The sequence below is a fragment of the Canis lupus genome, chromosome 1, assembly GCF_011100685.1.
Source record: "Canis lupus familiaris isolate Mischka breed German Shepherd chromosome 1, alternate assembly UU_Cfam_GSD_1.0, whole genome shotgun sequence".
Classification (NCBI taxonomy): Eukaryota; Metazoa; Chordata; class Mammalia; order Carnivora; family Canidae; genus Canis; species Canis lupus.
Window position 1 is genome coordinate 57,115,742 of NC_049222.1, and position 23,475 is coordinate 57,139,216.

At 44.3% G+C, this 23,475-nt stretch overlaps 1 protein-coding gene across 16 annotated transcripts in view; it reads right to left on the reverse strand.

The window, feature by feature from the left end:
* Nucleotides 1-9,296: 9,296 nt before the first annotated feature.
* WDR27 (WD repeat domain 27) overlaps nucleotides 9,297-23,475 on the reverse strand; it is a 216,172-nt gene continuing 201,993 nt past the window's right edge. For 13 of the 16 annotated variants that reach the window (XM_038526606.1, XM_038526604.1, XM_038526594.1 and 10 more), the window contains one exon: nucleotides 9,297-11,367. In XM_038526606.1, the coding sequence (XP_038382534.1) occupies nucleotides 11,144-11,367 (224 nt within the window). In that variant the 3' untranslated portion in view covers nucleotides 9,297-11,143. The remainder of the gene's footprint in view (nucleotides 11,368-23,475) is intronic. The other 3 variants (XM_038526601.1, XM_038526596.1, XR_005353813.1) reach the window with 2 other exon arrangements.

Genomic DNA, 23,475 nt, shown 5'->3' on the forward strand with positions numbered 1-23,475 from the left:
GAGAGGCCGCAGTGTGGGGTCCCGCTCCCTCTGCAACACAAGCCGCTCCCGAATCTGTTTGCACAATGAGATGTGGTTTTTTTAAAGAAAGGGTTCTGTCCTTCAAATGGAAATAGTCTGAAGACCGGGGGTTGTCCCGCCCATTGGAGAAGTGGGCTAGGGGCCCCACACACACACACCCAGGAGGGGTCCAGCTCAGGCCCTGGAAGGAGGAAGCCGCGCAGCTGGAGCTGGGGACACAGGTCACGGCCTGGCTTCCAGGGAGCTCGGGCTGCAGGAGGGGAGGCCCAGCCTGACCCTGGGAGCCTGGGGCCGGGGGCTCAGGACAGCACCCCCTGCAGGCTCTCACAGGCAGAGGGTAGAGGCTCTCAGGGGATGGTGGTTGGGACCCTGGCCCAGGAGGGACCTGCGGGCAGTGAGGGCCCAGGCGGGAGCGAACTGCTCTGGTTTGTACCCTCCATGGCCTCCCAAGAGGGCAAGGCCCGGCCCTCAGGGAAGCATCCTGGAGGACCACGGGAGACGGGGTCCACAGGGGAGGGTGCTTATGTTACTAACATGAAGAAGGAAACCAAACACTAGGGACATCCTTAGATACTGAGTTTGAACAACACTTCCAACAAAAATCTTGTCAAATTTTAAATGAAAAGTTTAGCATTTTCTTGCAAAACTCCTACTTTTGCATCAGGCTTTATAAATAAACTGGCTGCAAGCATCTCCTGGCTCAGGATTTGGAACGACTCGTTCTGACAGTCACCACAGGCGGAGAAATAGCAGCCTGCTCTCCCGAGCACACAATGCTCCCTTCTTCCCCTGCCCGGCTGTCTTGTCATTAAACAGGATTGGAAAAGCTGATCTCACTAAAGCGGACTTCAAATGTGTGATCATCCTATGAACCCAATGTTTCATTTTCTCTCACTGACACCGGTTGAAATTTCTTAGGATGATGCGAAAGGATGTCTAAGTCAGTAGAACTATTAAATTTATATTTTAAAATACTGAAACCCTCCCACGGGAACACGCCCGTTCTCTGCTAATTTTGTTCTTTAGGATTCAAATTACCGCACTGACTCTATATGACGAGAAAGCCATCTTTCACATCACTCTTCCAAAGTTGGATTTTTTATTTAAATTTGTGAACTTTGTCATTGCACATGAACATATTTCAATTACATGTGCTTTAGTCCTCAGACGTGTCATTTAACTAAACAATCTTTGGAAAATAATACTATCCTTTTAAAAGATTTTTATTCATGAGAGACGCACACAGAGAGAGGCAGAGACACAGGCAGAGGGAGAAGCAGGCTCCCTGCGAGGAGCCCATTGCGGGACTCCGGGATCACACCCCCAGGTGCTCAACCACTGAGCCACCCAGATGCCCCCAGAATCTTATCAATCCTTTTTTTTTTTTTTTCTACAAAACATCTTATAAAACCTCCTTGATGCCCAGGCATCATAGTAAGAAATTTCAGAGTATGCTCAGATTCCTTTTCCTCTCTAAAGCTAAAAACAGAAAGACCGTTAGTCTCGCTTACTAATGTGCGGTTCAGATAATATCTGGCTTGGACATTAGCTCTACGGGATTTTATTTATTTATTTTGACATGAAGAGCTTCTGTCTGTGATTAAAGCTGCATTGTTGAGTCTCAGGATTTCCGGAACAGTCTCTGGAGTGAAACTTTCCCGCCCCACTATGGCTGCACCTGCGGGCCGGTGGACAGAGTAGGTGGGGCTTCCACCCATCACACCTGTTGCAAACACTGCCATGGGTGCTGCTGGCAGGACAGGTAATGTCCCATGGGCTCCTCTCCAGGGGGTTATGGCTGTGGCTCAGAGTCATCTGCAATAAAAGGCGCTTTTTTATATAAATTTATTTTTTATTGGTGTTCAATTTGCCAACATATAGAATAACACCCAGTGCTCATCCCGTCAAGTGTCCCCCTCAGTGCCCATCACCCAGTCACCCCCACCCCCCGCCCACCTCCCCTTCCACCACCCCTAGTTCGCTTTCCAGAGTTAGGAGTCTCTCATGTTCTGTCTCCCTTTCTGATATTTCCCACTCATTTTCTCTCCTTTCCCCTTTATTCCCTTTCATTATTTTTTATATTCCCCAAATGAATGAGACCATATAATGTTTGTCCTTCTCCGATTGACTTATTTCACTCAGCATAATACCCTCCAGTTCCATCCACGTCGAAGCAAATGGTGGGTATTTGTCTTTTCTAATGACTGAGTAATAAAAGGCTTTTTGATGTAATCATCCTTTGGACCAGTGTTGCCTCCACGTCCTTGTGTGTCCGATCCACAGGATCAGATAAATCAGCGTCTGTTCCTTCTCCTCACTAGCCAGGAACACGGTAGCAACTCTGGGTTTGTGTGAGGCGCTTCCTCTGAGGCTGTTAAGTGGGGTACCTGGTTTCAAGCATCTTAAATTCAATCTGATAGGCTTGTAACTAATCTCTTTAAGTAACCATTTCTTATATAGATCACTCTCCATTCTGTAGCAGCAGGTGATGAGTGGGGACGGGCACCCCTTCCCACAACATTCCCCTTCAAACCAAACGTTTCCTCTGAGGAAGAGAGCTCGCAGCACCCGTCCACCTCGGAGAGAACCCTCTTTACTGGCTGAACAGATCACCTCAGACTTTAGCTGCAATATTCTGTTGGTTTGTTAGCTTAATTTCCTTTAAAAAAAAAAAAAAGATTTTATTTATTCATGAGAGACATAGAAAGAGAAGCAGAGACACAGGCAGAGGGAGAAGCAGGCTCCATGCAGGGAGCCCGATGTGGGACTCAATCCCAGGACCCCGGAATCACACCATGAGCCCAAGACAGACCCTCAACCACTGAGCCACCCAGGTGCCCATTAATGTCCTTTTTTAACCAAAAAATTATTCATTAGAGCAAAAACAAATACTGTTAATTCTCAAATGAATCTGAAGGTAAAATATTCCAGGTTATAATAGATTTTTTAACATCAGGAAAATGATTTTTCTATAAGAAATCAAGTTATTTGCATCCTAAGGGATGGTTGAAAACAAAATGCATTAAAATTTGTAAAATTATTCATATTGTAAGCAAATTAGTAATTAAGAAAATATGAAATTTCTCTTAATTGATAATAAGAACCTGAAAAGTCACAAAACATATATTTATGGTCATGCGATCAAAATATGTTTCTAAATTGATTTCCCAATTGTTTAAAAGCTTACAGTACCATTTAATAAACCAATTTAATGTTTTGCCCTCAGACACAACCATTACTTAAGAATCTCTTAATACAATAATCATCCATTATAAGATTGTGTGAAGAACAAATAAATGGCTAGTTTATGAAAACAGAGGATGGAAAGGAAGGAAGGAAATTCTTATAAGAGCATCTAATATCAGAAAATTACACAATAATAAATTTCATGCAAGAACATCTAATATTAGAAAATAATACAAATAATAATAATAGTTGCTCTACTGTAGTAAGACAGGAAGTAAGAATTAGTCAAAGGCAAAGCTAAATATTTTATGCATGCCCATCGAGAAACAACCTTGCTGCCCAAAAGAAAACCATGGCCCAGGGTGTCCCCACGGGAAGACGAGGAGAAGACAAGGAGGAGGCACATGGCACCGCAGGAGCAGGGAGTTAAGTCTGGTCATCCAACCAATAATTCAACACTCAAGTGGAGCAGAAAGAGAGACATACAGATGGTGTCACCTATATTTTTAACAGGTGAGAATACTGGCATGGTTTTTAAAAATCGATATAAGAATGTTGGCATCATAGATCATCACCAACATTACCATCCCCACTGACGGACAGAGTGAGGGCCCGTGGATGGAGAAGCCCCTGGGGACTCACACATGTTGAGGGTGGGGGTTCTTGCAGAAGGGGCACAACCAGGCCTGGTGGGCAGGGGCGGAGTGCAGGCCCCCCCGAGATGCAGGTGGAGGGGCAGGCCTGTCTCCTGGCAGGGGGCAGGCAACCAGGGGAGAAATCACAGCCCCCTGTGGGACCCTAGCCCCAAAATCACTCCTTTTTTATCACATATATCAACAGAAGGACCAAAATAAGGCCATTGCACAACTTCCAGGAGGCTGTGAGACACATGGCACCAGACACCAGGATTCTGGAGACCTGCTGGGGAGAAGCAGGGAACAGAGGCTCCCTCGTGGCGGAGAACTCCCCACAGAGAACAGAGGCAGGAACAGCCTTGGACCAAGGGCAGGACCCCTGGGCCATGGGAACCCTGCGGGATAAGCACCCTCCCCAGGAGGACAGCAGGAGGCAACAGGAAGGCTCCTCAGTAGGCCTGGACCTGGGACTGGGGCTCAGGAGAGGGCAGCAGACAAGCAATGTCATTCACCTACAAGGGAATCTGTTCACGGGTTACGGGAAGTGTTAAAGGAACCCAGTGACTTGGATTTCTTACTGCCCTCGCCAAAAGTCACCCAAAAGCGAAGAGTCTCAACTAAAACTCGAGAATAGAATACTCGAGAGCCTACGGGTGTGAGGCAGCACCTTGCGACCCGCGCCCAAACCTCCTGCCGGGACGTCGCATGGCCAGGCCCCTGGTGACAGGGGTGGAAGCAAGTTTCCATGCAGGCAGAGAGCAGGGTCTCCGAGAACATGGGGACAGAGAGCTCACAGTCCGCCCGAGAGCCACTCCTGGGACGGAGGAGAAGACAGGTTCGAACGTGTCTATGCAGCACCCTTTAGTGAACACACTAAACTGAGAGACAAGAAACATGGGAAGGAGCCCGTGTGCACACACTGCCATGCTCTCTGAGCAACAGGAGCAAGGAAGGGAACACAGCACTGGCATTTAAGTAGCTTGGGGGGGGGGGGGGCAGCCCGGGTGGCTCAGCAGTTTAGCACCACCTTCAGCCCAGGGCCTGATCCTGGAGACCCGGGATCGAGTCCCACATCGGGCTCCCTGCATGGAGCCTGCTTCTCCCTCTGCCTGTGTCTCTGCCTCTCTCTCTCTCTCTCTCTCTGTGTGTGTGTGTGTGTCTCATGAATAAATAAATAAAATCTTTAAAAAAAAGAAGCTTAAAGGGTGTTTGCATATGGGGTAGATATATAGTCAGTATGTAAATTTTTCCCTTTGCATAAATGTGTTATTATGTCTACATCTCTTACCTAGCTTGCAGAATGCTCACTCTATGGTTTTGCATCTATACTTGGTGGAATTAAAGCCTAAATTAAGTCTGAGCGGTGAGCCTTTAGGAAAATTCAAACCTCATTACAAAGACCCCCGTGGGGCAAAGCCACAGTTGTCTGTCTCTCTCTGTGAACGAGCCCAGCAAAAGGGCCCTGGGAAGAAAGCCGGTCCTTGCTCATGCTCACGGGAAGGCCTGCTATCTCTCTCCGGCCAGAACAGGGCCTGGATCACCATGGGCACTTGGCACACCATGCTGAGGAGGTGAAGTAGTGTAGACGTCAGGTCCCCAGCGCTAAAATTGAACTCACTGGTCTGTCACATGTCATGATGTCATGACCCAACCACTACCAGAAATACGAATATTTAAGAACATTCGTGTGAGGCGTCATTTACATACAGGGCTGGGTCTGTTTGCAACACATACCCTCAGGGAGCCTCCTTGTGCCGCAGACAAACCCGTCTCCCGGAAACCGGCCTGAGACTCTGTCCAGACCAGCCCCTGACACAACCTGATCTTTATTGTTCTTGATTTCAATTATTCCTGAAGGTCCTATAATCTGAGTCATAGGCTGTGTACTGGCTTCTGTCCAGTGTCTTCACTCAGCAAAACTGTCACTGTGCGTATCTGAGGTCTGCTGCTTGCAAGCACCACTCCTCGATGGCGGGCAGGAGGATACACTCACACAGGCATTTTACAGACACGCACCTTCTCTTAGATAAATACCCAGTGGAGGAATTTGGGACACAGAGTTGATGTATGTGGACTTTTTGAGAGACTTCCAAACATGTTTGCAAACTGTACCATCTGGAGCTCCCTCCCCAGGCCCTGTGCGTTCCAGGAGGACAGCATCCCAGCCAAGGATGAGCCCAAGGTGCCAGTGGGTAGCAGGTTCTCCCTGTTGCTCTGACTTGCATTTCCTTAGGAATGCAGTTGGGCGAGTTTTCCTTTCATATTGCTGTCATGTATCTTCTTCATGAAGTGCCTGTTCACCTGTCTTGCCCATTTTTGGTTATTTGTCTTTTTATTACCAATTAGAGTAGCTCATGTTGTTATGTGGAAACAAGCCTATTGTTAAGGTAGTGTCCACACTGCACTGCACATACGGTCTGTTCTTCCCACCCTGTGGCTTGCATATTGATCAAGATGCCGTCTTTTGAGGAGCAAAATATTTTTTCTTCATTCAGAAATAAAAATGGCTAACTCAGCTATCCCTACCCCAAATTTTTAAAAGTATAGTTTCCTTTAAAAGAACCACAGCAAATTGTGTGGATTCATTCCATATCTGTGAAAGAAAAATATTATTTTATTTATTTCACAGTAGAAGAAAAATGAGTATGGTTTCACTTAGGAAAGCTTTTATTTTCATATTTTCTCATCCATTTGTAATGCATTTGGATCGCCCAGGCTGATCCACTGCCGATGGAATGTGGCTTGGTGTGCCGGGCACTTCCGGTGCATGTCTGAAAGCAGTTTCAGAGTTTTAGTAGAAAATTTAGTGTTTTCTTGGTGGCTGGTAAATACCTGAGGGTCACAGAAACACGGTGCATTCTGGATGACAATGGTTGCTGGGTGTTCCATGAAGAGGGTCACATACGGCAAGGCTGTAGGGACGAGCACAGGATGCAGGACCCAGAGGAGACTTGAGGGTCTGGGTGTTTTCAGGAGGGCACTGAGAACCCAGGGAGTCCCACGACACAATAAACGGTGACAAGTCGAGGACTGGAGAGCAGAGGCCGCCACTAAGCACCATGTCAGATGAGGGCAGCATGGCAGCCTGTGAGGGCCAAGGCCCAATGTGGAGATTATCTTTATTGAATCTTGCACTGCAGAGAGAAAAGGTAACAAGGCCTTCATCCTTGCCTTCTCATCCACTGTGTAGCTCTGATTTTGTGATTCAACATGGAACTCCTCCACGTAAGCAGCTTTTCAGAGGACAATGACAATAGCCCCTAATATCTGCAGGTGCAGGACCGTGCATTCACATCATGGTTGTCAGCAACGGATGGATGCAAGCCATTCAGCCAGCAGGCTTCTGGATTCCATGCCAGTCAGCATGGACTCCACCCAACACACTCCCTCAGAAAGTGAACAGAAGAGCTGTTTCCTCTGGTGACAGTATTAAAAACTTTAGGAACAAAAAAAATAAAAATAAAAAATAAATAAAAAATAAATAAAAACTTTAGGACCAACGGAGGAATAAAAAATCTCCTCCAGAGCACTACAGACTGCACGGACGCCGATCTGGACAGAACCTGGGTCCCGGGGTGCTGGCTTCCCTGCCCCAATCCTGGGCGCATGTCCATGCACAAGGAGGAGCTGCCCTGCTTGGGCCCACCCACACCCACGTTCACGAAGGTGCACACCTGCCTCCATGCCACCGTCCCACTGCCCCTCCCCGCCTGTCCCCCTGTTCCTTTGGAGCCTTCTTGTAAGGCCCACCTTCTCTGCACAACCTCACTCTTCCTTCTGTTAACTCAGCTCGTGTGCCAGGAAAAGACAGGCACCAAGTTCCCTCGATTTGCTTTTCAATCCTCTACTAAACACCTCAGATGAAGTGGTGTGTATGAAACAAGCAGGCTCGGTCATGAGTGTGAGGCTCTCCTGGCCTGAGGGCCACACCCGTGCCCCAAACCCCACGGTGGAGCCCACCACCACTTGCTGGCAGTCACTCCCTTGAGGAGTTTCCCAAACAAACCTGGGCCCCAGGGAGTTCCCCAGATGCCCTGTGTCAGCAGCTCCAGGTGCTCAGAGGGGACCATGAAGCTACTAATAGCAAAAAAAAAAAAAAAATCAGGTTGGGAATATATAGAGGAAACAAGCTGACAGGTTATTTCTAATTAGGGCCAGAAACAAAGTTGGCCCTATATCAATGGTTGTGGGAGGGAAGACAGGGAGAAGGGGAAATGGGCCAGGAAGGCAGGGTTAGTGTGAGCACGAATTCCCTCCTTTGAACCACATGACGTTTCCACTCCTGCAGATCGAAACCAGCTGCACGCTGGTAATTTTATACGATTTAATAGAATCAAAGCCAAGAAACTGCTAGGTATCTGGAAAAGATATCCTTCCAAAGGCTGAGCTGTGTGCTCCCCGCGTGAAGCCTCTCCTCCAGGTGGACGGCTCTCCAGGTCCTATCACAGATTTTATCAGCTTCTCCACCTGACAATCAATCATCTGCAAAACAGTAGTAACGTTCCCTACGAAACACCCAGGCACCTTCCTCCAAAGTCTGAAGCATGAAGTCAGCTCTGCTGCACTAATGAAAAGCAAAACCCCACATCTGAAAAGAATGCCTTACACAGAATGTCAAAAATGACAGAAACTGTTTATTTCAGAATTCGTTTAGACCACCCCTCTGCACACGGCCTGGGCAGCCTCGATCACATTCTTGCTTTCTTGTCTACAAAAACATGGGTGTGCCAAGAGCGTGTAAGCCCCATGACATACGCCACATAATATGAATCATTTTATCATCCAAATCCCAGAAGGGAATCTTCCCAGCATCCTAATTACTGAAAGTGGAGCAGGCCAGACAGACCCGCATCTCGGCCCCCGTTTCCATCGGAGGTCAGGACTCGCCTGGAGGTCAGCGCCCCTTACCCCGGGGCACACCGACAGGGCCATCCCAGGAAGCAGTGCTGAGCCTCAGTCTTCCTACCTGTGGGATGAAGGACGTTCCCTCTGATCATTGCTGTAGGATCAGGAAGAGGGATGGGCTGACCTATCCTCTCAATAGGATGCTTTTGAGATTGCTGGTGGTCGTCTACAGTGTCTTCTCATAGCCCCAGGGCAGGCCACCTCTAGACCCCACCTCACCCTGCCCTGGCCCGTCCCCTAGCCAGGTGTCCTCCGCAGCACCGTGCCCCACCTTGGCGACCTCTGACCTGGTGAAGCCTCGCCCCCGAGGCCGGGCAGCCCTTTCCTCCCACCCACCCTGGCGAGGGCTAGCCCCTCTGCAGTCTGTCAACTTTGTGTGTGAAAAGAATGGCTTCAAATGGGTTTTCCAAGACACAATTCCAGCACTACCTCCCTATGATGTAGCTTTTGTCAAGTATTTGGAAAATAAAACTATAGTAACTTCTACTAAACTCATTGCATTGTCATAAAAATTGGGTAATGAAGTGAAATCACATTAAAAATGAGAAGTGCTATATAATACATTATTTTTATTAATGTTCTCTGATGAAGGTAGAAGAACCACCCACGTTGACATCACCGTGCACTTGCTTATTGCTTGGAAGGTGTAATCACTATATAACACACATAAAACATTAACAAGATGCCCCACACCTTCAGCAAGTCTGACTCGCACGGCCCCAGTGCCCGTACCACAGTTGAGTGGCCCCCTGGCTCTGCCCCCCACACTCCCACTCCTCCTGCCTCTCACCTCAGCAACAGCTTTTCCAATTTACTTTGTCCTGCATTGTCCCTGACAAAGCTTTCTAATGTCTAGGGTTTTATTTTTTTTTAACACATTAGTTTTTCTTTAAAATATTTGGCTATTATTATTGACATTCAATCATTTAAAATCTTTTTCTCAAAGTCACATTTGATGCAACTGGAATCAAGACTTACTTTAGAGAAAATCTCTATAAAAAAATGAATGTGATATGTAAGAAGACGTTAACACCACAAACATCACACGTGGAACTGGCATGTGAAAGACAAAATGCTGGTGCACCTGGTGGCACCAAAGCTTCCCCAGAACATTAAAAATAGAACTATCACATTATCCAGCAATTCCACTTCTGGGTGTTTTCCCAAAAGTCCAGAAGGCATGGTCTTGAACAGATCCTTCCAAATTGACATTCACAGCAGCAACAGTCACAACGGCCGAAGGTGAAAGCAACCCAAGTGGCCGTGGACGGATGGACAACGAACAGCATGTCTATCACCCGGCGAGGATCCTGGCACCTGCTATGACACGGATAGACCTTGGGGACATTATGCTCAGTGACATGAGCCAGTCACAAAAGGACGACTCCACAGGGGAATCCAGGCACAGAGAGGAAGAGGGTGCGGCCGAGTGGGGAAGCAGACCCGGTGCTTAGTGGGGGTGGCTTCCGTTTTGCAAGATGAGGAGGTTCTAGAGACGGATGCTGGTGGCGGCTGCACAGCAGGGTGGACACAGTTAACACCACTGAACTGTGTCCTTAGAAGTGATTCAGATGGTGCTCTTCATGTTATGTGTATTTTGCCAGAATTAAGAATGATATGAAAAAAAAATTTCAAATGCTGTAACTGGAATTAAGAATACTAAATAACATTCTATGGGTTTACTTGTCCATATAACGCTCCATTTACCTATTTTAACTGGTTTCAAAAGAATTTAATTTTAACAAAGGGAGATAGTAGAATTGCTATACATAGATTAAATAACTCCAAATGTCAGAAAAATAAAAATGAGTTTTTCCCAAAATGTTGTCTCGCTAAAACTTTGCAAGGAAAGCATGTATATTTCTGATCAGTCTGTGCGTGGACATTCCCATGTGGAGCCGGAGGCCCACCTGTTATTTCTCAGAAGGGGAGTGAGAGCACATCTGTGGGCAGGAGAGGGGCAAGGTCGGTCCAGGGTCGGTCCAGCCAGCCCTACGAGGCTCTGTCCTGTGGCATCGTGCGCTGTTGGTCATTGGCCATCTGGACCTGTTCTAGAAGCATCCTGACTCTCCTGGGACCCCAGAAAGACTTGGCTCTGGGCCCTAGGAGGGCGGATACCTGCTGTCCATCCCCAGAACAGCCATTCGTGGCTGGGGAGTTTGTGTGTGATCCTGGGGATCCTCAGACTCTGCCTCCGCTGAGAGGAAAGGCCCAGTAGCCAAACCTTGTGCAGAGCCCCCTGTTCACCGAGCAGAACCGGGGCAGGTCGTCGGGAGGCCTGGGGCAGTGCTGCCCACTGCTGAACACCCACGCTCCCAGCGTGGATTCCCCTTCCCACCCGCAAAGTCTGTTATGAAACAAACACTAGGTTACAGTCTATTGAAGAACATTCTGTTTTAACTTGCCCACATTCTGTGCAGAAGTACCGGATGCCAACTCCGTTCTTGCAGTAGGGGTGACCCTTGGAGGAGCGGGGGGCACTGCCGGGCGTGAGCAGCAGTGTGAGGAGGGGAGGGACGTGAGTCCTGGTGGCGCCGGGCCCCCCGCCGTGGTCGCCGGCCAGCGGTCAGCCGTCCGCTACGAACAGCTGCAGCCTGCCGTCCAGGGTGGCTGAGGCCAGCTGCAAACGAAAACAAAATACCGTGCAGTTCAATCACTTTCCTGAGCTGGGAATCCTATGAGCTCACAGTGTTGAGTTTCCCTCACTTGCAATTTTCTAGACCACAGAACAAAATGCATTAAATGTGTATACAGCAGGCACTTTACTTATCGTCGATTGACACGAACTACATTTCACTGCTATTCTAATGCTGGCGGTGCCTGGGTTGGAATCCGGGGTCGACCGGCCCAGAGAGGAGAGGAGAGGACAGGATGGCCACTCCCTCCAGCTTCCCACCACTGCCCTGCCCGGGGCGGGGGGGGGGGGGCGGTCAGACAAGGAGCCAGGCCCTCTTCCTTCCCCCTTGGTCCTCAGGGGCCAGCTGGTAAGGCCCACCTGCCCCGTTACTTAGGGAACATGGGGTCTGTGTTCTGGGGAGCAAATCCAGGCAGCACCTACAGGCTCTCACCCCAGAGGTCTCAGGTGGCCACGTGCGTGAGGGCCTCACCTGCCACTCCCATAGGGACCCAATGCTGGTCTGCTACTGCGATATTATGCCTCGGGTCACCTCGAGTCTGCACCAAAATTCTGAATTTTGAAACATTACACAAATCACCCCATGGACACCCAGCGTGGCTTCAAATCCAATCAACTCTACTCTTCTCATCCCAAGAAGCCACCACAACCCTGACCTATCCTATGATCTACAGCCTGGATGGATCTTTGAATCTGCTCTTCATCAGATGACGTAATCCACACCCACGCCCTGGCGACGCTGCCGCTTGACCTTCGCCGCGTCCCCAACGGCCCCACATCAGGGTCCTCACCTCTGATCGGAGCAGCACAATCTGTGCCTCCCTGGAGAACATTAGCCAACTCACTTGTCCCAAGCACTGCGTAGGCCTCTGGTATTGCGGTCATGGTCTTTCAGTCTGGGTCACGGGTGTGTGGGGCAGGTGGCCCCCCCCTCCCCTTCCACTGTGGGCTGTTCTTGCCCCTACACTGAGGTAATTCAGTGCAGTCGTGATACTTGAACTAATGCTGCTTCGACATCTTCACCACATTTGGGTGTGGCACCTCCGGTCGGGCCGTGGCTGGGACACGCCGAGCCCGCCGGCCGTGGAGGGCGATGCAATAAGGAGCAGTGTGTACTTTTGTGGCCTTTGATTTTTAAAAGCCTCTGCTTTGGAAATGTTTAAAAATCTGTAATAAAAGTCAATAGGAGAAGACTTGGCTGCTTCTGTTGTGAAAGATCTAGAAGTTCTAAGAACCCCTGGCCTGGAAGAAGAAGAGACAGCAAGGTGTACATCCTGAGCTACGGGGGCCCCCTCCTCGAGTCACGCCCTGGAGAAGCAGGTGGCCCGCACCAGACGGCTGTGGGGCCCCCAGCTCAGGTCTGCTGCCCCATCCAGAGCAATGTCAGGGTCAGTTGACATCGTGTGCAGGGGCAGGGTGGAGGGGGCAGCTATACAAACCCCCTCTCTGCACCTGGCCCTGGGCTGGGCGGGCCACCGAGGAAGGCCTGGACATCTTCCAGCTTGTCACGCGTGTGCTCCAGAAACTTCTCGACACCCCTAGGCCATATGACAAAGTACCGCAGACTGGGTGGCTGATGAACTACAAGCATTGTCACTCAGTCTGGATGCACAGGACTAAGAGCAGCAGCCATGGCAGGAAGGGCGTGGGGTGCTCCAGGCTCTCCTTGGGGCACAAAGAGTTCCCTGAGGGCCTACCTCATGACCTAGTCACCTCCCAAAGGCACCCCCTCCTGACACCAACACATCTGTCCGTTGCAGAGCCCAGGTCAGGGTTTGGGGAGCCGTGAAGTCACACTGACTGTTAGACCTGAGTGTACATGCTGACATCGATGCTCGCCACAAGACTGCATCTGCCGTGCAGTCCCCATGGGCTCTGAGACCCCAGGCTGGGCTCATACACTGCGTTGTGCCTGCAGCTCCTTGCTGTCTACACCTCACACCCTGTCAGGAAATGTACCCCTAGATCCCCTCAGCTTTACACAAATCATTTTTTTTCTTTTCTTACATATTGTTAGGTTCAAGATGTCCCAATAATATCTTTGGAGATGGATCATCAATCTGTCAACAGCCTCCTGGGATGACATTTTTAAGTTGATTGACACAGATGGGTCTTTGCTGTCATAAATGACTAAGTGAGTCAAACATCAGAAAAGCAGAATAGGGACACCTGGGTGGCTCAGCAGCTAAGAGTCTGCCTTTGGCTCAAGGTGTGATCCCAGGATCCGGGATCGAGTCCCACTTCGGGCTCCCTGCAGAGAGCCTGCTTCTCCCTCTGTCCATGCCTCTGCCACTCTCTGTGTGTCTCTCAAGAATAAATAAATACATCTTTAAAAAAAAAAGGAAATGCTAAAATAACAACTGCACCATTTCTGAGTGTTGGCAGCACAGTGTGATGCCCTGCCTGGAACATGTCTCTATTGATAGTAATGATGGTATTGAAATTAATACAGACACCCTGTCTTAGAAGAAGTCAAGCAGAGAAGCATCTAGGATTTCATTACTTGATTAAAACTTTAAGTCCCTTCCGGAGTTTCAGCATGATGATCACGATCACAGACTTGAGTCAAGACTTTGTTTTCACCACATATCTGCCATAGGATGCGAGGTGAGTCACCTCTCTCTACCTCCATTTGGGATCAATATCAGGATGACATTACCTAGTCAGGAGTCATTCGGGCTATTCAGTTCATGCCCCTAAAGCACCCACCAGAACCAGACGTGTGGGGCACCCTCAAAAACTTTAGAATTGTTGTAGGACCAAACAGATGAGGGACAGATACAGATAAAAATCTTCAATTTTCAGACCCAGTATACAATTTACATAATCCTGAGAGTAATGGACTAATGTTTACAGTTCAGATCTTAAAATTCAGATCTGAGAATGTTTATTGTTTTGGAAGAAGAACTTAGTTCTTATTTCAAAGAAATGGCTAAAACAAAGTCATATTTCACATTGTAGCAAAACGTCACTTATTCGCAAGTCCCCAAATAATCTTCCCCTCATGGACATATGTCAAACTTATTTTAAAGTGTCTCTTTAATTGGACTGTATCAGAGACAATGATAATAAACCACACACATCTGGGATTTAAAAAAATGAGGTTTATCTCCTCTAAATACCTCAGTCTGCAAAACACTGCTACAAATCTCATACTAATGACATCTTATAACATTAATAACCCTTTCTTAGAACATATCTTCAAACAACATAAAAATCACTTTCAGATGGCTGAGGCATTTCTATTTCCAAACTCTAAACCATTAGGAAAAGCAACAACATCCAGGGGATAAACACAGTAGCTCTTAGTTCTGAGAGTTTCATTTGAGTTTGGCTAGGAATTCAACCTGCAAAGGTCGGATCCTCATCCATGTAGGTGGAACACAAGCTGCATGTCCCCAGCTGTTTGTCCTGGGGTGCAGGTGCCCTTTGGGGGTGAAGACAGAGAAAGGCAGAGCCCTGACCACTCTGCCTAGAGGGCTAGGAGGGAGCTGTGAGAACCCTCAGGGGATGTGACTAACTCTTTCAGGGACAAGTTGAGCAGAAAGGCATTTGGTTATATGGTTACTGGAATGTCCAAAGGAGCTGAACATCAAAAATAGACTCTGGAGTCAGGAGAAGCAGAAGCCAGCACCCTGTCATCATCACCTGTGTCCGCCCCTGGGAACATTTTCTTTTTTCTTCTTTCTCTTAGGGAACCATGTGTTTCTAATTCTCAAGTCCACACAGCCAGAAAAGAACAAAACAAACAAAAGAAACAGCAGCAAAATCTCATCTCACTTAAGCTACTAGGCTTCAGCCAGTTTCCTGCGGGTTCTAGTCTTACCATGGGGCCCAAAAAACTTCACACGTCCAGTTATTGCTGCTCCTGTGATAACCATGTGTGTGGAAAGTTCCGAGAAAGGCAGTGAGAGAAAGACAAACTACAAGGAACAGGGATGAGTTCTTTCCTTGAATAAAATCAGGACATCCATGACAGTGCGTGTATGCTGTCCACTGCAGCAGGGGTACTGACCTCACCACTGCTCTTGCAAAATCTAGGCTAGCGACTCCTGAAGGACTCATGTTTTGAGGTTGGATGAGCCATGTTCATACATACAGTTGAGCTACAGGAAAAGATAGACAAGCCCGACAAAGGAACTGAAAGCCAGAGTGACAAGGTTATGACATCACTTTCTGCCCAAGGAAATCACAGTCAAAGCAAAGTGTGTGTATGCTAGGGGACAACCTGGGCTTTAGTCACCATGTGAACATAGAGGGTGAGAACGTGAGATCTCATGATAAAGGGAGTTGGGCCACGAAAACCGACCAAAGTCTGAAGATTCACACGTTTAGATTTGAGTGAAGCATGGAGAGGAAGGCCACTTTGATGCCAGGGAGACAAGATATCTCAGCCTGAGGTGAGGAAATCACCTCAAATACCATAACCAAGGGCAGCCCAGAGGGAATTTGCAGTTTTTGCTTTTGCTATGGAATACATGGAAATCCATATCAAGGAGCTAACTAGAAAAAAAAAAAAGGAATCTCAGCTACTAATATTCCCAGAGCACCCAGCAGAGCAAACCGAAGACCCCCTGAACCACTCCTCCACAAAAGCAGGACCCTCAAGGATAAGCTCTGCTGAAGGTCATCTCTGGACCTTTTCCTGTGAATTAGAGTTAGTGGACACAACATACAGCATAAATGGAGTGAGTACTGGACGCCGCAGACAACTACTTCATACATGGTCTTCAGATCAATAAGTTTAAAACGGCTAGGAGTATAATAAAAGGATTAGCTGCTATAATAAAGAACTGTAGGATTGAAAACAATCACGATGAAGCTAGAAACAAGAGTCAGTAAACATAAACTTTCAATTGATGAATTAAGAGCTGACTAGGAACAGCTGAAGAGAGAATTTATGAACTGGAAGACAGGTGTGAAGAAATCAGTCAGAATGCAGCTCAGAGTTGAAAGGATGAAAAATGTGAAGGAGACTTTAGACGACAGACTGAGTGTAAATATTCATTTAAAAGGAGTTACAGGAGGCGAGAACAATGAGATTTGAAAACACAGAATATTGAAGGGATAATAGCTAGAATTATCCAGAATTAAGGAAAAATCGTATAGTTATTGAGGAAACACATGAGCTCTAGGATACATAAATAATAATAACCCACAACTAAATTTACATCAAGTCTCCAGAACAGTACACACAATATTCCTTTTCAACTGGTGGCCTCATTTTGAATCTTTATCACATGAAGTGGCCTTAGGTAAATACAAGCACCCACCCTCATTCACAGAGACTTGGTTTCTTGCTGGTGAGGCACAAGGGTGACACTAAAACACAGGCCCTGGGGCACCTGGGTAGCTCAGGAAGTTAAGTGTCTGACTCTTGACCGCAGCTCAGGTCATGATCTCAGGGTCATAAGGTTGAGCCCCACATGCTCAGCATGGAGTCTGCTTGAGATTCTCTCTTCCTCTCCCTCTGCTCCTTCCACTTGTGTGCTCTCTCAATCTCTCTCTCTCTCTCTCTCTCAAATAAATAAATAAATAAATAAATAAATAAATAAACAAAATACAATAAAATAAATCTTTTCCATTGATCTATGTGTCTGTTTTTGTGCCAGTACCACACTGTCTTGATGACCACAGCTTTGTAGTACAACCTGAAATCTGGCATTGTGATGCCCCCAGATATGGTTTTCTTTTTTAAAATTCCCCTGGCTATTCGGGGTCTTTTCTGATTCCACACAAAACTTGAAATAATTTGTTCTAACTCTCTGAAGAAAGTCCATGGTATTTTGATAGGGATTGCATTAAACGTGTATATTGCCCTGGGTAACATTGACATTTTCACAATATTAATTCTGCCAATCCATGAGCATGGAATATTTTTCCATCTCTTTGTGTCTTCCTCAATTTCTTTCAGAAGTGTTCTATAGTTTTGAGGGTATAGATCCTTTACCTCTTTGGTGAGGTTTATTCCTAGGTATCTTATGCTTTTGGGTGCAATTGTAAATGGGATTGACTCCTTAATTTCTCTTTCTTCAGTCTCATTGTTAGTGTATAGAAATGCCACTGACTTCTGGGCATTGATTTTGTATCCTGCCATGCTACCAAATTGCTGTATGAGTTCTAGCAATCTTGGGGTGGAGGCTTTTGGGTTTCCTATGTAGAGTATCATGTCATCTGTGAAGAGGGAGAGTTTGACTTCTTCTTTGCCAATTTGAATGCCTTTAATGTCTTTTTGTTGTCTGATTGCTGAGGCTAGGACTTCCAGTACTATGTTGAATAGCAGTGGTGAGAGTGGACATCCCTGTCTTGTTCCTGATCTTAAGGGAAAGGCTCCCAGTGCTTCCCCATTGAGAATGATATTTGCTGTGGGCTTTTCATAGATCAATGGAACAGAATAGAGAACCCAGAAGTGGACTCTGAACTTTATGGTCAACTAATATTCGATAAAGGAGGAAAGACTATCCATTGGAAGAAAGACAGTCTCTTCAATAAATGGTGCTGGGAAAATTGGACATCCACATGCAGAAGAATGAAACTAGACCACTCTCTTGCACCATACACAAAGATAAACTCAAAATGGATGAAAGATCTAAATGTGAGACAAGATTCCATCAAAATCCTAGAGGAGAACATAGGCAACACCCTTTTTGAACTTGACCACAGTAACTTCTTGCAAGATACATCCACAAAGGCAAAAGAAACAAAAGCAAAAATGAACTATTGGGACTTCATCAAGATAAGAAGCTTTTGCACAGCAAAGGATACAGTCAACAAAACTCAAAGACAGCCTACAGAATGAGAGAAGATATTTGCAAATGACATATCAGATAAAGGGCTAGTTTCCAAGATCTATAAAGAACTTATTAAACTCAACACTAAAGAAACAAACAATCCAATCATGAAATGGGAAAAGACATGAACAGAAATCTCACAGAGGAAGACATACACATGGCCAACATGCACATGAGAAAATGCTCTGCATCACTTGCCATCAGGGAAATACAAATCAAAACCACAATGAGATACCACCTCACACCAGTGAGAATGGGTAAAATTAACAAGGCAGGAAACCACAAATGTTGGAGAGGATGTGGAGAAAAGGGAACCCTCTTGCACTGTTGGTAGGAATGTGAACTGGTGCAGCCACTCTGGAAAACTGTGTGGAGGTTCCTCAAACAGTTAAAAATAGACCCAGCAATTGCACTGTTGGGGATTTACCCCAAAGATATAGATGCAATGAAATGCCAGGACACCTGCACCCTGATGTTTATAGCAGCAATGTCCATAATAGCCAAACTGTGGAAGGAGCCTCGGTGTCCATCGAAAGATGAATGGATAAAGAAGATGTGGTCTATGTATACAATGGAATATTACTCAGCCATTAGAAATGACAAATACCCACCATTTGCTTCAACGTGGATGGAACTGGAGGGTATTATGCTGAGTGAAATGAGTCAATTGGAGAAGGACAAAAATTATATATTCTCATTAATTTGGGGAATATAAATAATAGTGAAAGGGAATATAAGGGAAGGGAGAAGAAGTGTGTGGGAAATACCAGAATGGGAGACAGAACATAAAGACTCCTAACTCTGGGAAGCGAACTGGGGGTGGTGGAAGGGGAGGAGGGCGGGGGGTGGGGGTGAATGGGTGACAGGCACAGAGGGGGGCACTTGGCGGGATGAGCACTGGGTTTTATTCTGTAAGCTGGCAAATTGAACACCAACAAAAAATACATTTATTATAAAAAATAAAAAAATAAAACATTAAAAAAATTTTTTAAATAATAAAATAAAATAAATCTTTAAAACACAAAACAAAAACCCACAGAGGCCCCAAGTGACTCTGAGGTACAGCAAGAATCAAGGTCCATTTTTTTAACATATTTTTCATTTTTCAGATTTAAATATTATACTGTCAGTTATTTTTTTTTCTTTTTTTTTTTAATTTTTATTTATTTATGATAGTCACACACACACAGAGAGACAGAGAGAGAGAGAGAGAGAGGCAGAGACAGAAGCACGCTCCATGCACCGGGAGCCCAACGTGGGATTCGATCCCGGGTCTCCAGGATCACGCCCTGGGCCAAAGGCAGGCGCCAAACCACTGCGCCACCCAGGGATCCCCTATACTGTCAGTTATTGACCATTACCTTTGCCATCATGTCCTTCATTAAAAATAAATCTTTAATTTTAATGAAAATAAATTCATCAAATTTTGTCTCGTTTTTTGTACAAGTTTTTTCAAGTTTTATGAAGTCTTTCCAAAGCATAGGTCATAAACCTATTCTACCTTTTCCCCTATTTATTTATAGTTTTACCTTTCACATTTAGATATTTAAATCATTAGATGTATGAATGTTTAAATAGAAGTATAATTTCACCTTTTCTCACTATAGAGATCCAATTTTCCCTAAGCTTTATACCAAATAATCCATCTGTTCCCCAGGGTTTTATGGTGCCTTATTACTATGTATTGAGTTCCCGAATATACATGGATCTATCTCTAAATTTTCAATTATATTCTTTTGGCTTTATTTTAGTTCTTGAACCAATGCTGCATTATTTTTATTTCTGTAGTTTCATGTGTCTTAATATCTTAATATTAATTAATATCTTAATGTCTTAATATCTTAATATCTCTGATAGAGAAAATATAAAGTTGACTTAGCCTTTTATGGATCTGTTTTCTATAATAAATGTTTTTTGGAATAAGTTTATTGAATCTTGCTGGAATTTTGATTAAGATTGCAATAGATTTATAAATTGGTGAAGTATTGGCATTCTTATATTAAGTCATAAATTATGAAAGGATATATAGTGATCCAAAGGGGCACCTGCACCCTAATGTCTGTAACAGTAATGTCCACAATAGCCAAACTGTGGAAGGAGCTGGGATATCCTTTGACAGATGAATGGATAAAGATATATAGATATAGATGATATAGATATAGATATATAGATGATATAGATATATAGATATAGATATATAGATTATATATTTATTATTATATATATTATATGAATTATATATATTCATTATATATATGAATATTAGCCATCAGAAAGGGTAAATACCATTTATATCAATGTGGATGGAACTGGAGGGTATTATGCTGAGTGAAATAACTCAATTGGAGAAAGACAATTATTATATGGTTTCACTCATACGGAGAATTAAAGAAACAGCATAGAGGGTCATAGGGGAAGGGAGGGGAAACTGAATGGGAAGAAAACAAAGAGGGAGACAAATCATGAAAGACTGTTAACTCTAGGAAACAAAATGAGGGCTGTTCAATGGAATGGGTGGGGGAATAGGTAACTGGGTTATGGGTATTAAGGAGGGCTGAGTGTGTTATATACAACTGATGAATTCTTGAACACTACATTCTAAACTAATGATGTACCATATGTTGGCTAATTGAGTTTAAATTTTTTAAAATTTTAAAAAGAAAGGATATGTAATACCATTCAGATCTTCTATGCAGTTTATTAGAGCTTTAAAGTTTTCTCCATAATTATTCCTTCTTCTTAATTAAGCTCTTAGCTGCCTTTAAGTGTTATTTGTTATAATAAAGGAACTCTTATTTTTATTTTAATTTCAGTTAGTTATTACTGGTATGTTGATTGTTGTAACTAGATATTACATGCAGCAACCATACTGAAACCTTGTTGAATTATGTTACTTCTAAAAACTTAATGATTCTATCAGTTTTTCCAGTTAAATGAATCAAATCATCTGCAAATAATGAGTTTTGTCTCTCCTCTTCCAAGCCATTTTACTCCCATTTGTTTCTCTGTGTTTTATTGATCAGAATCTCCAATATTACATTAAAAGGAGTTGAGAGTAGCTATCCTGTCACATGCCTGATCTTAAAGAGAATGCATGTAAAATCTATTAAGTATAATATTTTCTATAAATATTGATTTATACCTTTATTAGATCAAGAATCTCTTTTCTATTCCTACTTTGATATAGTGTCCCTCTTCATCTCTTACTATAGTCTTTGGGATAAACTTTAATTTATCTGATATAAGGATGGCTACCCCTGCTTCCTTTGAGGGACACTATATCATACTGAAAGGATCTATCCAACAAGAGAACCTAATAATCATGAATATTTATGCCCCTAATGTGGGAGCTGTCAAGTATATTAATCAATTAATAACCAAAGTTAAGACATACTTAGATAATAATACACTTATACTTGGTGACTTGAATGTAGTGCTTTCTACAATTGACAGGTGTTCTAAGCACAACATCTCCAAAGAAACGAGAGCTTTCAATGATACACTGGACCAGATGGATTTCACAGATATTTACAGAACTTTACATCTAAACGCAACTGAATACACATTCTTCTCAAGTGCACATGGAACTTTCTCCAGAATAGACCACATACTGGGTCACAAGTCAGGTCTTAACCAATACCAAAAAATTGGGATTGTCCCCTGCATATTTTCAGACCATAATACTTTGAAATTAGAACTAAATCACAAGAAGAAGTTTGGAAGGATTTCAAACACATGGAAGTTAAGGACCATCCTGCTAAAAGATGATAGGGTCAACCAGGAAATTAGGGAAGAATTAGAAAGATTGATGGAAACTAATAAGAATGAAGATACAACTGTCCAAAATCTTTGGGATACAGCAAAAGCAGTCCTGAGGGGGAAATACATCACAATACAAGCAGCCATCCAAAAACTGGAAAGAACTCAAATGCAAAAGCTAACTTTGCACCTAAAGGAGCTGGAGAAAAAACAGCAAATAGATCCTACACCCAGCAGAAGAAGAGAGTTAATAAATATTCGAGCAGAACTCAATGAAATAGAGACCAAAAGAACTGTGGAATATATTAACAAAACCAGGAGTTGGTTCTCTGAAAGAATTAATAAGATAGATAGACCATTAGCCAGCCTTATTAAAAAGAAGAGAGAAAAGACTCAAATTAATAAAATCATGAATGAGAAAGGAGAGATCACCACCAATACCAAGGAAATATTCCTACTTTGTTAGATTTCCTTTTAATCCTAAACAGTAATGGATTTAAATGCTTTTTCTGCATCTACTGAGATAACACAAAATATTTTCTCTTTATCAAAGTAGTGAATTAAGTCATTAGATTTTCCAATGTTGAACCAATCTTGCACTTAGAGAGAAATCAAATCCTACTTAATCAAAAAGTTTTTTTAAAGATTTTATTTATTTAAGAGTGAGAGAGTGTATGCGTGTGCACACAAGCAAGGGAAAAGGGTAGAGGGAGAGGGAGAAGCAGACTCCCCGCTGAGCAGGGAGCCTGATATGAGACTCAGTCATAGCACTCTGGGATTATGACCTGAGCTGAAGGCAGACTTTTAACTGACTGAACCACCCAGGTGCCCTTAAAGTGCATTTTTAAGTGCATAGCTGAATTCATTTGGCCATGTTCTATTTAGAATTCACATAGGTTTGTCCATAACTGAAATAGGCATATAGTCACATTTTGCATTTATTTAGCTGGTGTTAGCTGGTGTTAGAATAAAAAATACCTCACTCTCATTGTGAAACAAGGAAAATCTTTTTTTTAAGATTTTATTTATTTATTCATGAGAGAGAGAGAGAGAGAGGCAGAGACACAGGCAGAGGGAGAAGTAGGCTCCATGTAGGGAGCCTGACATGGGACTCGATCCTGGGTCCTGGGCTCTAGGCGGCGGTAAACCCTGAGCCACCCAGGCTGCCCAAAACAAGGGGAATTCTTATACATTCAGTGCTAGTGGAAGATAAAAAGGCCATTTTGGCAGTTCCTTATAAAATAAGACATACATTTCATATACCACCCAGAAATCCCATATGTAAGTTATTTATCCAAAAAAACGAAAAACATGCATTGGCACAAAGTGGTGTCCATGAATGTTTCTATAGCTTTACTCATAATACACAAAAGCTGGAAACAAGCAAAACTTCCACAAATTGGTGAATGTATGAACAATTGTGAAACCATATGATGAAACAAACTATTGATACATGCAATAATACAAAAAGTCTCATAACCATTATCCTATATGAAAGAATAAAAACACTAAATATCTAGTGTGTTATTCAAAATGTATGACT